The sequence below is a fragment of the Poecilia latipinna genome, unplaced genomic scaffold, assembly GCF_001443285.1.
Source record: "Poecilia latipinna isolate Pla-1442-1.1 unplaced genomic scaffold, P_latipinna-1.0 Scaffold15, whole genome shotgun sequence".
Taxonomy (NCBI): Eukaryota; Metazoa; Chordata; class Actinopteri; order Cyprinodontiformes; family Poeciliidae; genus Poecilia; species Poecilia latipinna.
In genome coordinates, this window is record NW_015112631.1 from 81,652 (window position 1) to 98,727 (window position 17,076).

Below are 17,076 nucleotides of genomic sequence, written 5' to 3' on the forward strand. Positions count from 1 at the left end.
CTAGAGATTCAACTCAGTTGTAATATTATGTCTATCACGTCCTACAAATCAGCAGGCACTTCCCGTTACCTAGCAACTCCAGCAGAGTTCCGCCCGTTACCTCGCAACCCAAGCTGAGCTCCATCAGCTCCATACGTTTGGTCAGCTGGTTTTACTGCTGTACAATGGCTGCTGCTGTTGACTTACCATCCAGAAACCGCTTGCTGCATTCTTACTGGTTGCGCAGAAGGTTCCACTTCTGCTTTTTAAAGATGTACAGTTGTATAATTGCGCATCTGTTTGCAGCCATTTTCACATGCGAGTGTAAACGTTAAGTTTGAGGTGTGGCCAGCAGCAGGTTATTTGGATTTAAAGTGACAGGACGGCAGAATTTAGCAGATTAAAATCTCATTATTTAGGGATTATTTTGTGCAAAAAAAAAAAAAAAGTAATGGCCATAAATATTTTCTAACCTGTTCGAAGAATCACAGTATTATTTATCTTTAAGTAAGTAATTGCATAATATTGATTTTAAAAATGTACTAGTTCCACTGGAAGATTATCTTACTTATGACATTTTCCCATTTTATAAGTGAAATAATCTGCCAGTGGAACTAGAACTTTTTATCAATATGCAAAAAATACTGAGTTAAAATAAGTTTGTATATTTTACTTGCTAGTTTGTCTTATTTCAAGTGTAATAAGATATTTGCACTGGAAACTGGACCAAAATACTCTGTAGTGATGGCAGTGTGTTGCTGTTTGTCTAATAAATAACATCAAAACCTACAGTAAATGTTTTCAGTCCTTTAAGCTCTAAAGTAATTTACCAATAAAGAACAGATTCAGATGAAGTTGCTGAAGGACGTTCAGGCAGGAAACTGGCCACCGTTCTGTTGGAAGCAGAGGTTGCATGAAGTGGAAGAGTGTGTGTGTGCGCGTGTGTGTGTGTGTGTGTGTGTGTTATGCTCTAGGGCAAAGTGTCGGCTGCTGTCGAGTGTTTGCACCTCTGGTGGATGTCAACAGTTGGAATAATAACTGCCTCCATGACTAATACACACTGTGTGAGAGTAGAGGTGTGTGTCATTATTGATAATGTGATTATTTCTTATGGCAGGTGGAAGCACCGGCGCTCTGCCGTTTTAACCAATGGGGAAATTAACCCCACTTTATTTTGTTAATATTATAACTTTATTCTCATATTATTTCAGCTGTTATTCTTGTACAATTTTACTCTACTGCAATTTATGACTTAATCATAATTTTATTATTTATTTGTTTTTCTTAGCCAGGCTTCAATGCGCTGTTTATCCACATAGAAATTTGGATTTTAGTTACTGTTAAAGATTAAATACAACAAACCTTTAGCATCCAAACCAACGTGCATATCTAGAATATAAAATATTTAATCAAACGTTTCTCTTTCTGTAAAATGAAAATTGATTTAACAATTTAATAATTTATTTTTAATTTGTGTTACTAGGAAAGATAATATTTTATAAAGGCTTTAGCACCAACTTGTTAACTTAAGTGAAATTTAAGTGATTTATATACATTTGTTAGTAAATAAGATGCAACATTAGATATTGCATCTTATTTTTGGCAGGAAGGCCTTCAGAAAGCGGATCAGAGTGTGAAGGTGTGTGTGTGTGTGTGAGTGTGGGGGGCAGTGCAGATCCACTTGGCGGGGTTTCAGCTCTTCTTCTTCTCTTTTTGCTCCACAGGAAAAGGAAATGGAGAAGCAGAGGCTTCTGTACCAGCAGTCCCGTCTGCACAACCGCGGGGCTGCAGAGATGGTGCTGCAGATGATCAGCGCCTGCAAAGGTCAGTCTGCTACCGACTCTGCTAGCAACCAGCTACATGCACTCAGTTACTTTTTTGACAAAATGAACTTTTATTTTACTCTTCCTTGAATAATTTCTTGGACAGATATTTTTTACTTTTACTCAAGTAAAATATGTTAAAGTAGTGCTTCTCTTACTTAAGTACCATTTTTGGGTTCTTTGCCCACCTCTGCTTGTTTCACATGTTTTCTGACTCATGTTCTTTCATAAATGTTTGTAGAAGCCAAAGTGATTATTTGTGTTTCACATCTGCTGGTATAGAAGTGACTGAAGTAAATAAATTGTCTTTTTTAGTTTGGTCAAAAGCACTTTTTGTGCCAGAAAAGTTAATTTTGTTATTATTATTTATCAGCTTTAAAAACATCAGCTCAGACACTGAACTTCACTAAACAACCAAGTAAATTAACACTTCATAATTTATCCAGAAAATTAATTTAGGGGAAGCTAAATATTATGAAAGTTAGCAAAGTCACTAAATTAATAATTAGCTCTGCTATTAGCACATTAGCAGAAGTGTTAGTTCTTGTATTTAGCATCAGTACTTGTTGCTAGTCAACCAAGAAACTCTCGAAAGGAAGAAGAATAGAGATATTTACTGGATTAAACTGGCCTGTCGGTTGTGATTATTCCAGGCGAACCAGGAGCCATGGTTTCTTCCACACTCAAACTGGGAATCTCCATCCTCAACGGAGGCAACAGTGATGTTCAGCAGGTAAATCCACCTGGAAATGTTTCCTCGAGCTCAACCAATAACCAGTGTTTAGATATTTATTACATGAACATCTCTCTGTGTGGCTGTGCAGAAAATGCTGGATTACCTGAAGGACAAAAAGGACGTGGGATTCTTCCTGAGCGTTCAGGCTCTGATGCAGACCTGCAGGTCTGTGTGGATTCTTATCTATCAGAATAATCAATAGAATAATTGATTACTAGAATAGCTCTAGTTTTTTGTGCCGTGTAGCTACTAAATTTGTTCTTGGCAGCGTTTTGGACTTGAATGCGTTTGAGAGGCAGAACAAGGCGGAGGGACTTGGGATGGTTTCAGAGGAGGGAACCAGTGAGTATCCTCTCTATTTTACCACAGAACTGATCCACACTGCAAAAACAACAAATCTTACCGTCTAAGATTTGTTGTTTTTATGCAAATAAATTAGTGCACTTGTAAAAAGACAAAACTAACTTAGAGTAACTTTTCAGCAAGATATAGAATTTAATAATTCCTTAATATTTCTGAAAAAGTTCTACATTTTCCAATAAGTGAAATAATCTGCCAGTGGAACCAGAACCTTTTCATCATATGAAGGAATTATTGACTTAAAACAAACTCATACTTCTTGCTGAATAGTTACTTGTAAGTTAGTTTTCTCTTATTTTCAGTGTACAAAGATATTTACACTAGAAGATAAATAAGAATAATCATTGTAAAGATTTGTTGTTTTTGTAGTGCATATTATTTTCATTGCATTGTGAAGCTGCTGGGACATTTTTGGACCCGGACGTGTAATCTGTGTGCTTACATGTGCGTCTGTTTGTGGACGGCTGCTTCCAAAAGAGCTACACTGCAAAACACAAAATATAACCAAGTATTTTGCTCTAGTTTCTGGTGCAAATACCGTATTATATTTGAACTAAAACAAAACTAACTTACAAGTAACTTTCCAGCAGATATAGGAGCTTATTTTCAGGCAGTAATTCCTTAGCATTGATAAAAAGATATTTCATTTATAACAAGACATTTTTCCTATAAGTGAAATAATCCGTACTTCTTGTCAATATTGATTAATTATTTACTTAAAACAAGCTCCTCTATCTGCTGAAAAGTTGTTTGTTAGTTTAAATCTGTTTCAAGTGAACGAAGATATTTCCACTGGAAGTTAAACCAAAAATACTTGGTAAGATTTTGTTTTTGCAGTGTACTGCTGACTTTAATGTTTAAAAATGAATTTTTTTTATCATCCACTGCCAGTCCTGAGATTTCTGGACTCACTGCGTCTCTGTTTGTTTTTCTCTCCCTCCATTTTACGAACCTCTTACCTCTCATGTCCTTCCTTCATGCCAATTCTCTGCGCTCAGATAAGAAGCTAGAACGTGGTAAATGAAATTTCGCTGTCGTGAATTTTCTTTCTCTCTTCTTCCTGTCCTTCCTATCTTCTCTCTTTGGCTTCTAATCACATGACTAGTCTTTTAATTGCTGTGAAATTAATATGCATTTCATTTCACACTCAAGGAATCAATGAAATTAATCTTTGCCATTTTCCTGCAGTGATTGCAAAGTTTAATCCTCATCCTTGAGTGTTTTATCTCGGATCTACTGTAACTCCAGTAATCTCAGTCACAGGAGGATGTTCAGTCTTCCTCTCCTGTTTTTAAAACTGAAATGAATTGCACACTGTAAAAACACAAAACCTTATCAAGTATTTTCATTCTAGTTTCTGTTAAAAAAAAAATCTTAGTTCACATAAAATAAGACAAAACTAACTTATAAGTAGCTTTTCTGCAAGATACAGCAGTTTGTTTTAATTCAATAATTCCTTAATATTGAAGAACAACTTCTAGTTCCACTGGTAGAATGTTCCACTGTTACCTAGCAACCCCAGCCACGCCCAAGCCGTAACCTAGCAACCCAGTTCTAGTTCCATTTGTGAAAAATGTCTTATTATAACTGAAATAATCTACCAGTGGATCTGGAACTGAATCAGTATTTAAAACAAGCTTCTATTTGTTAATGAAAAGTCACTTCTAAGTTAGTTTTGTCTTATTTCAAGTGTAATAAGATATTTTTCCTAGAAACTGGTCAAAAATACTTGGTAAGATTTTGTGTTTTTGCAGTGCAGTAGCAGTGGGAATTAAAGCAAATGTCGCCATCAGGTCGATCCTAACAGCCAGATCAAATCAGGAAATTATCTATATAAAATTTCCTACATTCAACTCTTGTGGGGGAAATAGAGCAAGAAAGTTATTAGAAATGCACAAAAAATAAATAAATAAAAATGTTTCTTCAAACAGGTGAGATTATTTACTTCGTTTTGGATAAAATGGAAAAAATTAACAGTTTCTGCCTTTTCAGGGTAAAACAAAAAGTTATGTGCATGAAAAGTTTGTTCTCCATGATCTCCAGTCCTTCAGAAGTCATTTTATCAATATGTTTGACTGATAAACAGCTGATAAAAACACTTGGATGCTTATTTATAGCTTTATTTTGCAACAAAAAATGATTATCATTACCTATAATGTTGTTTAAGGAGACTTGGATTAACACTAAATTAACTATGTTTGGGATTTTATGTGAAGGACCAAATGACAATCCTTTTTTCTGACTTTTATTTGTTTTTTTAAATCAGCCTGAAACTGATTTTTTTTTCTCTTGGCCAAATAGTTACAGTTCAGTTGAAGCAAAAACAAAAAATCTTAAGTTTTTTTAAAATCTAATTTATAGTGAAAATATCTTATTACACTTGAAATAAGAAAAAACTGTACCAAATAATGTACCAGTGGAACCAGTAACTGTCATCAATATGGAGGGATTATTGATTTAAAACAAACTCCTATATCTTGCTGAAAAGTTACTTGTAAGTTAGTTTTGTTTTATTTCAACTGTACTAAGATATTTCCACTAGAAACTAAACAAATACTTGGTAAGATTTTGTGTTTTTGTAGTGCAGATTTTTCACCACATGTGGCATTATGAAAGTTGGGCAAAAAACGTTGGCAAGTTTTATTTTTATTTTTTTGTTTTCTGTTGTCTAACAGGGAACTCATATGAATGAGAAAAAATCTACAAAAATGTAGATTTAGCAAAAAGGAGAAAATATACAGAAAGAGTTGTCAACTAGCAGTATTTAAATATTTAAACCATCCTTCCACCTTTTGCTTTTGTTTTGTTTTCTGTTTGTGCATTTCTGTACAGGACTCAGCTGTCTGTTGGTGTGCCATCAGCTAAATCTGACAGTTTTTAGGTCAAAAAGATGATTTTTACAGATTTATATCCAGAGTAAAGGAGTTTTCAGAGCGTCCTTGTACTTGGGTTGTACAGAGTGCAGTAGATCTGTCCTGCATGACGGTGTGCTATTCTGTTTGTTCCCGTCTAAACCCCTGATGATGCTGGTGTCCTGTCGGGTTTTCGATGGTTTTGTGTCCTCATTTATCTGTTTTTTATGTTCTCGTTTTTTAAGTGATGTTTGTTCCCGTCTGAGTTTTGTTGCATTGTTTCCTGTTAAATGAGTTTAGAAAAAGGAAAGAAAAAAGTCTGAACAACTAACTGGAACAGAGTTCTTGGTGAAAATTTACTAGCATTTGCTAATCAGACCAGAATGTTACGATGTGATGTTTACTAGCATCCTTGGTAGAAGTGTGTAAAAAATAAATATATTTTCACTACTTCATATTCAATCAGAGAGGAAAATAACCCACTTTAAAACCTTCTTTTTTTTTTTTTTTTACTTTACATTGTCTACAACAGTTATAGTCACTACTTTTTCCAATAGGACGTTGTTTCTGCTGTGATATTTTACATATTATGTATTCAAGTATGTATTCTTGCTCTGCCTCAGATGAGAAAGTGATGGCAGATGATGAGTTTACGTGCGACCTCTTCCGCTTCCTGCAGCTCCTATGTGAAGGCCACAATAACGGTAAATGTAACTGACATCATCTTATTTGTATTTAATAAAATCATTGGTAAATTCTGTACAAAAATCCCATTTCTGGTTCTGTTAGATTTTCAGAACTACCTGAGAACTCAGACGGGTAGCACGACGACCATCAACGTCATCATCTGCACCGTGGACTACCTGCTTCGACTGCAGGTCACTCTGCTTCGACTGCACAATGCATCACTGCACTGCAAAAACACAAATCCTACAATGTGATTTTGGTCTAGTTAATAGTGCAAACATCCTAGGTTACTAGAAATAAAACAAAACTAACTTACATTTAATACTTAGGTAAGACGTAAGAATCAAAAATAATTCCTTAATATTAATAAAAAGTTCTAGTTCCACCGGTAGAATATTCCACTGTGCCGTTACCTAGCAACCCCAGCCAAGCCCACCCCGTTACTTAGCAACCCCAGCCAAGCCCACCCCGTTACCTAGCAACCCCAGCCAAACCCAGTAGCAACCCAGTTTTAGTTCCACTGGCTGATTATTTTCATTGATAACTTAATAAAATGTCTTGCCAGTGGAACTAGTATTTTTTTAATCAATATTAAGGAATAATTTATTTAAAACGTTTTCCAATTTCTTGCTGAAAAGGTACTTCCTAGTATTATTTCAAGAATACCAAAATATTTGAAATAGAAACTAGACCAAAAATAGATGGCAAGATTTTATGTTTTTGCAATGTGGATAAATAAAGATCTTATTTATATTTTTGTTTTGATTAAAGCAGTTTTGGTTTATTTTTGTAAGTTTAATATTATTCAAACCATTCTGAAAATGTCAAATAAGTAACTTTGTACAATATAGATATTTATTGGTTATGTCACATGCATGAAAAGTGTTGTTGTTTATTATCTTTCAGTTGGATCACTGGTACACTGCAAAAACACAAAATATCACCAAGAATTTTACTTATAAGTCAGACAAAACTGACTTATAAGTAACTTTCCAGAAAGATTTAGGATCTTGTTTTAAGTCAATAATTCCCAAACATTTATATTTTTCATTTATAAATAAGACATTTTTCCCATGTTATCAGGAAATCTGCCAGTGGAACTTGAACTATTTTACAAATATTAAAGAATATTGACTTAAAACAAGTTCTTATATCCTCCTGAAAAATCATTTGTAAGTTAATTTTGTTTTGAGTCAAGTGTGTTTAAGATATTTATATCAGAAACTAGACAAAAATACTAGTAAGATTTTGTGTTTTTGCAGTGTATCAGTGACCGAACTGAAAGGTAGTAAATAACACTGTTTATGTATTTATGTAATTAAACTACAGTTACTCATTTTATATTTTCAGAGTTGTTTTATTATTATTAAACTTGTAAAAATAAATCAAACTGTTTTAATCAAAGCAAAATATCATTACCAGGATCAAGTTTTAACTTTTTTATTTACTGTAGATTGTTGTGTAAGATTTTGTGTTTTTGCATTATAATGCAGGAATAACAATAATTTAATAACTTTATATCATCTCCATGTCCAGGAGTCCATCAGCGATTTTTATTGGTATTACTCAGGGAAAGACATCATCGATGAGCCTGGAAAGAGGAATTTCTCCAAAGCCATGACTGTGGCCAAGCAAGTCTTCAACAGCCTGACTGAGTACATCCAGGTGAGGCACTGCTGACAATCAAGCTACGTTTTATTTATGCAGACAAACCTAAATGTGGATTAAATTAGCTCTGAATGTTGAAGACACGTTGTGTGTTATTATTTACATCTGGAAATTTTGTGCATTTGTGCAAAGCAGGAGGGAAAATCACGATTCTTTTACTTTCCATCAAGAATTTCATAAACAAAATCAAACCTGGAGAAGTACGTAGTATTAATTCAGTGCTGTGCGCCACAGCAAAGAGAAAAATGACACAGAAAATCTGTTGGACAACTCAAAACCATTCGTATCATTCTTTTTTTTCTTGCTGTCTGTGTACATGCAGACTCTTTCCCATAACAACTGACAACAATGCCACCAAATGTATCAGGATTCAACACCAAAAAACACTCAAATATTTTCCACACAAACAGAAAATTCAGTCTGTTAGTTTTACGTTTATTAATAAGTGATCGCTGTGGTAGATTAGCTACCGCTGCCATTAGCTAAGCTAACACAGTGGTGGTTAATTAGCTCATTTAAACACTTAGTCTACTGATGATCTGTCAGAGTTTATGTGAGGGTCACCTTTTTTTTTTTTACTTAACAGAAACACAGAATTCTGCAGCCCATCCACATGTTAAAATTGTCATAGTCAAGCTAGCTTAGCCTCCCTCGCTTTGCTACTGTCAACACTCTTGTGTTGACAGTAGCAAAGCATTGCGTCCCTGTTTCCTTTATATATTCTTGGTACATTGAAGATTTAGCATGTTTTGTTGACAACTTCACAACTAAATCAAATGCTAATCATTGTTAGCGAGCAGCTTTTTGCCCTCCAGCAAGGAGATGTCAAAAGACGTCAGGCTGCAACGTGCCTATAGAATAATTTGGGTCCGGAAGGTGAAAAGATTTTAAAAACATGCGGTTTGATGTGTTGTGTGTTTCAGGGCCCCTGCACTGGTAACCAGCAGTCTCTGGCCCACAGCAGGTTGTGGGACGCTGTCGTGGGTTTCCTCCATGTTTTTGCTCATATGATGATGAAACTAGCACAGGTGAGGAAAAACCAAATACTGACATAATTTATCATCCAGCAAAATGTGTTATTGTGACAGGGTGACATTCAGTGATAACACTGAGAAATGTTAATTTTTATTAGTGTTTTGCTGCTTTTATTGGCAGTTCTTAAATAGTGTGTGAACTCTGTTCTTGAGATGTAAAATGGTTTAAATCTAATATAACATGTGTAATCCTGTTAGATGCACCCTGATCCTGGACAACGAAATGTCGTAAGATTTTGTGTTATTCCAGCAAACGTTTCATTCCCAGTTCTGTCATTCCCACTTCTTCGAGGATAACGCATGCTTTGTTGTCGTTTTCAGTTCAGCATTCAGTTCTGCATCATTGATTTATTTCTTCCATCCTGCAGCCCTTTTTTCCACTAACAGCATTGCAATATTTCATTTTTTTTATCCTTCTTCCCACCATTTAATTTAGTTGTAATATTTGTGATGCTAAACATGAAAATTCTTTGTCTATAAATGCAAACCCAGGATCATTTTTGGAGTAGAACACACTCTGAGGTAGTGATTTAGATTTATTTTTATACAAATCTCTCAAAAGAAGCACCCAGTGGTGGGCACACGTTCGCTAATCTGCTAAGAGAGGAGCTAATTTTTGTTTTGCTAACTTTTAAGATGTTTAGAAGTTGTACAAACAGATTATTTGAAGAAGAAGCTGAACATGTCTCATCATTTATGTTTGAGCGTTTGTAACTATTTTTGATTCAAATAAATAGATACTTAAATGGGAGCTACAACCAAAAACTTCAATGTGGTTTATATGAACTTCCGCTAATATGCTAACACGCTAAAAGTGGTGCTAAACTTTGGCTAACCTTAAAAACGTTTAGCGCGCTTAGCTTCCCCTGTATATCTATGTAGTGATGGGGAAACTATGCTATATATATGCTTCAAATATTTGATTTGAAGTTAGCACTTTAACATTAGCTTCTGCTAAAGACTGCATTGCCATAGCATTTAGCATTAGCGGAACTTTCTAGTTAGCGGTGCCATCTTTTAATCACTCTTTAGCGCCACAAAAAATATAAATCTTGACATTACAAACACAAATAGGCTAATTTTATTGTTTTCAAAGCTGATAAATAAAAATAAATTTTACTTTTGTGGCATAAAAAAGTGCTTGTGACTAAACTAAAACACCTAATTTATTTGTTTCAATCATTTCCTTGCCCTCAGCTGTGAAACATAATCAGTTCGGCTCCTACAGACATTTGTGAAAGAATGGGCGTGTGTGTAACAACCACAGGTGGGCAGAGTACTGAACAATGTACTCAACAAATTGTGTCACTACTTCAGCATATTTTTAAATAAAAGTAAAAAGTAGCCTCCAAGAAATTACTCAAGTAAGAGTGAAAACATATTTGGTTGCTAGTATTTAGAATTAGCTTCCACTAAATACTGTGTTGGTGTAGCGCTTTAGCATTAGCAGAGCTAATGTTTATAATTAGTGCTTTAGGGTTAGCGCAGCTAACATTTTAGCTAGCTGTGCCCACCATTGGAAGTACCCGTATCTTTCAGTTAACCCGTAAAGTGTAGCTGAATGTATAATTTGTGGTGTGTTTATCTTGCAGGATTCGAGTCAAATCGGCCTGTTGAAGGAGCTGTTGGACCTGCAGAAGGACATGGTGGTCATGCTGCTGTCTCTACTTGAAGGTTGGCTCTCTAGCTGCAGATTTTCTTTCTGTTTTGGCTGAAATGTCCTAATATTTTCCCACACTTTTCTACTTTTAGGTAACGTTGTGAACGGCACCATTGCAAGGCAAATGGTTGACATGTTGGTGGAGTCCTCCAGCAACGTGGAGATGATCCTCAAGTTCTTCGACATGTTCCTCAAGCTCAAAGATATCGTGGCGTCCGACGCCTTCCGGGATTATGTGACGGATCCGCGCGGACTCATCTCCAAGAAGGATTTCTCCAAGGCCATGGACAGTCAGAAGCAGTACTCCCCATCAGAAATCCAGTTCCTGCTCTCCTGCTCTGAGGCCGACGAGAACGAAATGATCAACTTTGAGGAGTTCGCAGATCGCTTCCAGGAACCGGCGAAAGACATCGGGTTTAACATCGCTGTCCTGCTGACCAACCTGTCTGAGCACGTGCCCCACGACACACGCCTCCAGAACTTCTTGGAGCAGGCGGAGAGCGTGCTCAACTACTTCCGGCCTTTCCTCGGCCGCATCGAGATCATGGGGGCCAGCCGCAGGATTGAGCGCATTTACTTTGAGATCAGCGAGGCCAACAGGAACCAGTGGGAAATGCCGCAGGTCAGGGAGTCGAAGCGGCAGTTCATCTTCGACGTCGTCAACGAGGGTGGCGAGAGCGAGAAGATGGAGATGTTCGTCAACTTCTGCGAGGACACCATCTTTGAGATGAACATCGCGGCGTCCATCTCTGAGCCCGAGGGAGACGGCGAGGAAGAGAAAGACGACGAGGAGGAGGAGGAGGGCGGCGGAGAGGTGGCTGAGTCTGGAGAGGGCGAGGAAGGCAACGGCGAGGCCGCCGTTCCGGAGTCGGCATCAGCCTTTGCCGAATTCCTGAAGAGCATCATGAACTTCTTCGGCATGTTCACCTTCCGTAACCTGCGGCGCAAATACCGCAAACTCCGGAGGATGACGGTGAAGGAGATGGTGATCGGACTGGTGACGTTCATCTACACGGTTCTGATGGGAATCCTCATCTTCGTCTACAACGTGTGTAAGGGCTTCTTCACACTCATCTGGAAGGCTCTGTTCGGCGGCGGCCTGGTGGAGGGAGCCAAGAAGATGACGGTCACAGAGATCTTAGCCAGCATGCCGGATCCGACCCAGGACGAGGTGCATGGAGACCTGCCACCCGAACCCGGAGCTAGAGAGGTCCAGGAAGCGGACGGGGGGACGGACCTCTTGGACACGGCTGGAGGAGAGGTAGAAGAGGAGGACGGCGAGGAAGGGGAAGGTGGGCGTCTGCCTGGGTTTGACAAACCGGGAGGTCTCGGAGATTTTGGAGAAACGACAACAGAGGAGCCTCCAACTCCAGAGGGAACGCCGCTGCTGAAGAGGAAACTGGTGAGTTGTTCTGGGTTTATCATTATAGGTCAGTTTTACTTCATTATGACTTTTTGGTCTATTTCAGTTAGTTTTAATTAGCTTTTTACAGTGTGTTTGCTAGTTTTTATTAGTTAAATATATATTGCTTAGTTTTAGTTTACTTTTTATTATTTATAGCAGCAGTTTCAGCTGTTTCATACTGTGATGACTTTTGAGGCGCAGAATTCAAACAGATCAAAGGATTGTATTGTGATTATTACCACATTCATTGAGTAATAAGTGATTCTTGTATTTTTATACAAAAATCATCATTGTCAAGATACACGAAAAACATGAACTACTTAATTGGTACAAGAAGGTAAAGTCTCAAGATTTTGTTTTGGCTTATAAAACATTTCATCACTATTTGAACAGTTTATTAAAAAAAGTAAATAAATAAATAAGCACAAATGAGAAAGGAGACAAAACAAATTTACATCTAACTTTTCAGCAAGATATATGAGCTTGTTCTAAGTTATCAATAATATTTCATAGTATTGATAAAAAGTTCTAGTTTCGTTGGCAGATTGTTTTCACGGATAACATGGGAAAATGTCCTGCCAAAAATTACATAATCTGCTAATGGAATTACTTTTTCATAAATATTAAGCGATTATTATTAAAACAAACTTCTATGTCTTCTAAGTGAAAAAATCTGCCGGTGGAACTAGAACTGGGTTGCTAGGTAACGGGCTGGGCTTGACTGAGGTTGCTAGGTAACGGCGCAGTGGAACATTCTACCAGTGGAACTTTTGTATCAATATTTAGGAATTATTAACTTAAAACAAAGTCATATATCTTGCTGAAAATTTACTTATAATTTAGTTTTGTTTTATTTCAAGTGAACTCAGATGTTTTCACTAGAAACTAGACCAAAAATACTTTGTAAGATTTTGTGTTTTTGCAGTGTGGAATAGAATTCATAGTAACATAAATAACTTTTAATTTCTCATCTCATTAAAAAAACATTTAAAGAACTGGCTCTTGGAAAGCCATACATGTCAATATAGAGTATATGTAAGGAAATATAGATTTTATTGTGCTTTTATGTATTTATTATTAGTGCTGTTTGCGTTTTTTATCCTTGTATTTATTATTGTGGTAAACAATCAACCTGCCAGTGGGACTAAAGATGGAAATGAACTACATGGATATTTGCATACAAACGTTCATTAGTACATATTGTCCCAGTTTTAAAAATAAACTTGAACATGAATTTGGTATCGATTTATTTTGTAAAGATGTTTTTGCTATTAAGACAAAAACTAGCAGAAATCTTCTGTTACTGTAACTCAAACAGCTGGCTGCAGTGGGAGGACAAGGAGAGGAGGAGAAAGTTGAAGCAGAAGAAGAGGTTCCCCAGGAGACGGAGAAGGCTGAGTGAGTTTAAAACCTGCTGAAGGTCGACAAAAGAGCCGTCTGTCTAATATTTAATCTAAAGTTTAAAAGCCAGGATCGTCTTTGATTTATTTGCAGATTTTTTTACAGGTGACCTATTATGCTTCCTTGAACAAGTTAGGTACAGTTAAGGCCTATCACTTTAAATCTTAATAAGCTGCTGCTTATTAAGCCACACCCCCAACTCAATGTTTACCCTCGCATGTGAGAATGGCTGCAAACAGATATGCAATTATACAACCGTACATCTTTGAAAAGCATTAGTAGAGCTTACTGCACAACTAACAAGACTATAGCAAGTGATTTCTGGATGGTAAGTCAACAACAAAACACTTGTCTTTTCCAGCAGCCATTGTACAGCCCATACAGCGGTAAAACAAGCTGGAACTCTGCACAGGTTGCTAGGTGACGAGGGGAGTTCCGTTGGGGTTGCTAGGTAACGGCGCAGTTCGTGTGGAATGTGACTTAACAATTGGGAGATTTTTGAAACGGCTCATTTTTCAGATAGTAGAAAACATTAACTTACAGCCCAAAAACAACTGGGTCTGTTTTTTTTTAGTTATTTTTAAAGAAGCATTTAAAACCCAAACGGAAATATAAAAACGTGCAAAAAGTGATTTCTGCGTAATAATTTAATGTTTACATTTCTGGTAGCTGTTATCAGATGTCAAGCCGGTCTGTGTTTTTTTCCAGCATTGAGAATGGAGAGAAGTCGGAGAAACCCGAGCCAGAACCCGAGGTGAAGGAAGAAGAACCAGAGGAGGTCGAGGAGAAAACGGTGAAAACAAAAACCAAGAAGGACAAGAAACCCGCCGAGGGCGGCTTTGAGTTGTGGAACGAGCTGGAGGTGCAGAGGATTAAATTCATGGTGAGATGCTCTCCGTCTTCACAGCAGCTAATTAGAGATACAAGCCATAAATCTAACGCGGATAATCCCAGAATGTCGGATTCTATTTCACCAAATGCTCTGATTTCTGTGTTTCCTCCCAGAACTACCTCTCTCGTAATTTCTACAACCTGCGGTTTTTGGCTCTGTTCATCGCATTCGCTCTGAATTTCATCCTGCTCTTCTACAAGGTCAGTAAATGTAGATTTATTTATCCAATATGTTATTCCCATTGATATATGTTGCTGGGTTACCCATTAGCCTTAGTAGCTACTGTCGCTTTTTTTTTATTTACATGTTTCCATTATGTTTGTTTTCGAAATGTCAGATTATGCAATTATATAGTTAATGGAAACACTGAGACTCTTTCAGATTCTTTGTGTGATGGTTTCATTTTCCCATCTGACTCGATGCTTAGCAAAGGTCACATGACCTCTAGTCCCGTATCGATGGTCCCCCCAAAAGGCCTGGGGTCTCACTCCCTGTTGGACCTTTGCAGGTGTCCGACTCTCCGCCAGGTGAGGAGGAGCTTGAGGGTTCTGGTCTGTTTGAGGGCTCCGGCCTGTTCGAAGGCTCCGGCGCCGAGGAAGATGGGTCCGGATTGGAGGAAGGTGGGGAAGATGATGACGAAGAGGGCCCGTTGTACTACTTCCTGGAAGAGAGCACCGGCTACATGGAGCCGGCCCTGTCTTTCCTCGCCATCGTCCACACCATAATCTCCTTCCTCTGCATCATCGGCTACAACTGCCTGAAGGTTTGGGCCGTTCCTCCTCCTCTGCACCGAGACGTTTGGCTTCAGCCTCATCGTGTCTTCTGGTCCCTGCAGGTTCCTCTGGTCATCTTTAAGAGAGAGAAGGAGCTGGCCAGGAAGCTGGAGTTTGATGGACTTTATGTCACTGAGCAGCCGGAGGACGACGACATCAAGGGCCAGTGGGACAGACTGGTCCTCAACACGCCGTAAGAAATGCCCAAAAATATCCCTGTATGGTTTATTTAGCTGCAGTTAAGGAGAATAAGATTGATTAATGTGTTTTTTACTCTTCTATCTAAATGCAGAACCTTCCCAAATAACTACTGGGACAAGTTTGTGAAGAGAAAGGTGAGTTTAAGATGCCAACAGCCTCTTTGAAGAATTTTAATTAAAATGAGTTGCAACAACATTTAATTTCCCTTTGGCATCAGTGAAGTGTTACTGAATTTAATTCACCCAAACGTTTCCGTGTGACGTCCAGGTTCTGGATAAATACGGCGACATCTACGGCAGAGAGAGAATCGCCGAGCTGCTGGGCATGGACCTGGCGTCGCTGGACGTCAGTGCCATGACGCACGAGAAGAAACCGGAACCGGACACCTCCATGTTCAGCTGGTACGCACACCTAGTTCAGACCTCTGGGTTTCCATTTTGGTTTCTACTGCTTCTGAAAACAACCCAGTGCTTAAAGAAACACCCTCTGGTTATGAGTCCATGTTTTATTTTTGGTGTCAAAAATCTCTCAATAGTCACGCTGTGCCATTACCTAGCAACCCCAACAGAACGCCCCCTGTTACCTAACAACCCCAACGTAACGCCCCCTGTTACCTAGCAACCCCAACGTAACACCCCCTGTTACCTAGCAACCCCAACGTAACGCCCCCTGTTACCCAGAACGTTGGTGGACGTACCAGCTGCTGGTCATGAGTGTAAACGTTGAGATGGGGCCGTGGCCTGCAGCAGCTTATTGGGATTTAAACTAAGCACTGAAATCTCATTATCAAAGAATGATTTTGTGAAAAAAAATAATAAATATGTTTTGTATAGGCCATAGATCTATCCTAACCCGTTCAAAGAAGCCTAATAATGAACCTCTAAATCAGAACAGACTAAGAGGTAATCGTCTCTCCTCTCTCTGCAGGATAACATCTATTGACATCAAATATCAGATCTGGAAGTTTGGGGTCGTCTTCACTGACAATGTGAGTAAAACTAGCCGCCTGGACGTCAGAATATCAGGTCTGATGTTGCTAATCCTCCTTCGTTCACCTGTCAGACATTCCTGTACCTGGTCTGGTACATGCTGATGTCCATGCTTGGACACTACAACAACTTCTTCTTCGCTTGCCATCTCCTGGACATCGCCATGGGCGTCAAAACGCTGCGGACCATTCTGTCCTCCGTCACCCACAACGGCAAACAGGTGGCGTGCCCGTTAACGGTGCATTGTGGGGGTGTAGGGGTGAAAGCCGTGTCTGACCTGAGTGTCTGCTGCAGCTGGTGATGACGGTCGGCCTGCTGGCTGTGGTGGTGTACCTCTACACCGTGGTGGCCTTCAACTTCTTCCGCAAGTTCTACAACAAGAGCGAGGACGAGGACGAGCCGGACATGAAGTGTGACGACATGATGACTGTGAGTGGAGATCAGCTCTGGAAAACAGCAACACTTAAAAAACACAAAACCTTTCCAGTTGGTTTAGTGTCTAGTGCAAATGTGTTGAAATAAAACAAAACTAACTTAAAAGTAACTTTTCAACAAGATATAGGAGCCTGTTTTACATAAGTTCCTAATTCCTTGATATTGATAGGAAAAGTACTGA

General features: G+C 38.4%; 1 protein-coding gene across 5 annotated transcripts in view; it reads left to right on the plus strand.

Moving 5' to 3' along the window:
* The window catches only part of LOC106947412 (ryanodine receptor 1-like), a 103,461-nt gene that overhangs the window by 81,174 nt on the left and 5,211 nt on the right, over nt 1–17,076 (plus strand). For 3 of the 5 annotated variants that reach the window (XM_015032418.1, XM_015032404.1, XM_015032421.1), the window contains 23 exons: nt 1,704–1,803; nt 2,456–2,535; nt 2,627–2,703; nt 2,807–2,880; nt 3,897–3,914; nt 6,374–6,454; nt 6,540–6,628; nt 7,974–8,102; nt 9,029–9,133; nt 9,338–9,367; nt 9,632–9,661; nt 10,732–10,813; nt 10,892–12,201; nt 13,523–13,602; nt 14,314–14,488; nt 14,611–14,697; nt 15,006–15,260; nt 15,333–15,463; nt 15,563–15,605; nt 15,739–15,872; nt 16,399–16,459; nt 16,534–16,680; nt 16,755–16,889. In XM_015032418.1, coding sequence (XP_014887904.1) covers nt 1,704–1,803; nt 2,456–2,535; nt 2,627–2,703; nt 2,807–2,880; nt 3,897–3,914; nt 6,374–6,454; nt 6,540–6,628; nt 7,974–8,102; nt 9,029–9,133; nt 9,338–9,367; nt 9,632–9,661; nt 10,732–10,813; nt 10,892–12,201; nt 13,523–13,602; nt 14,314–14,488; nt 14,611–14,697; nt 15,006–15,260; nt 15,333–15,463; nt 15,563–15,605; nt 15,739–15,872; nt 16,399–16,459; nt 16,534–16,680; nt 16,755–16,889 — 3,453 coding nt within the window. The remainder of the gene's footprint in view (nt 1–1,703; nt 1,804–2,455; nt 2,536–2,626; nt 2,704–2,806; nt 2,881–3,896; nt 3,915–6,373; nt 6,455–6,539; nt 6,629–7,973; nt 8,103–9,028; nt 9,134–9,337; nt 9,368–9,631; nt 9,662–10,731; nt 10,814–10,891; nt 12,202–13,522; nt 13,603–14,313; nt 14,489–14,610; nt 14,698–15,005; nt 15,261–15,332; nt 15,464–15,562; nt 15,606–15,738; nt 15,873–16,398; nt 16,460–16,533; nt 16,681–16,754; nt 16,890–17,076) is intronic. The other 2 variants (XM_015032412.1, XM_015032429.1) reach the window with 2 other exon arrangements.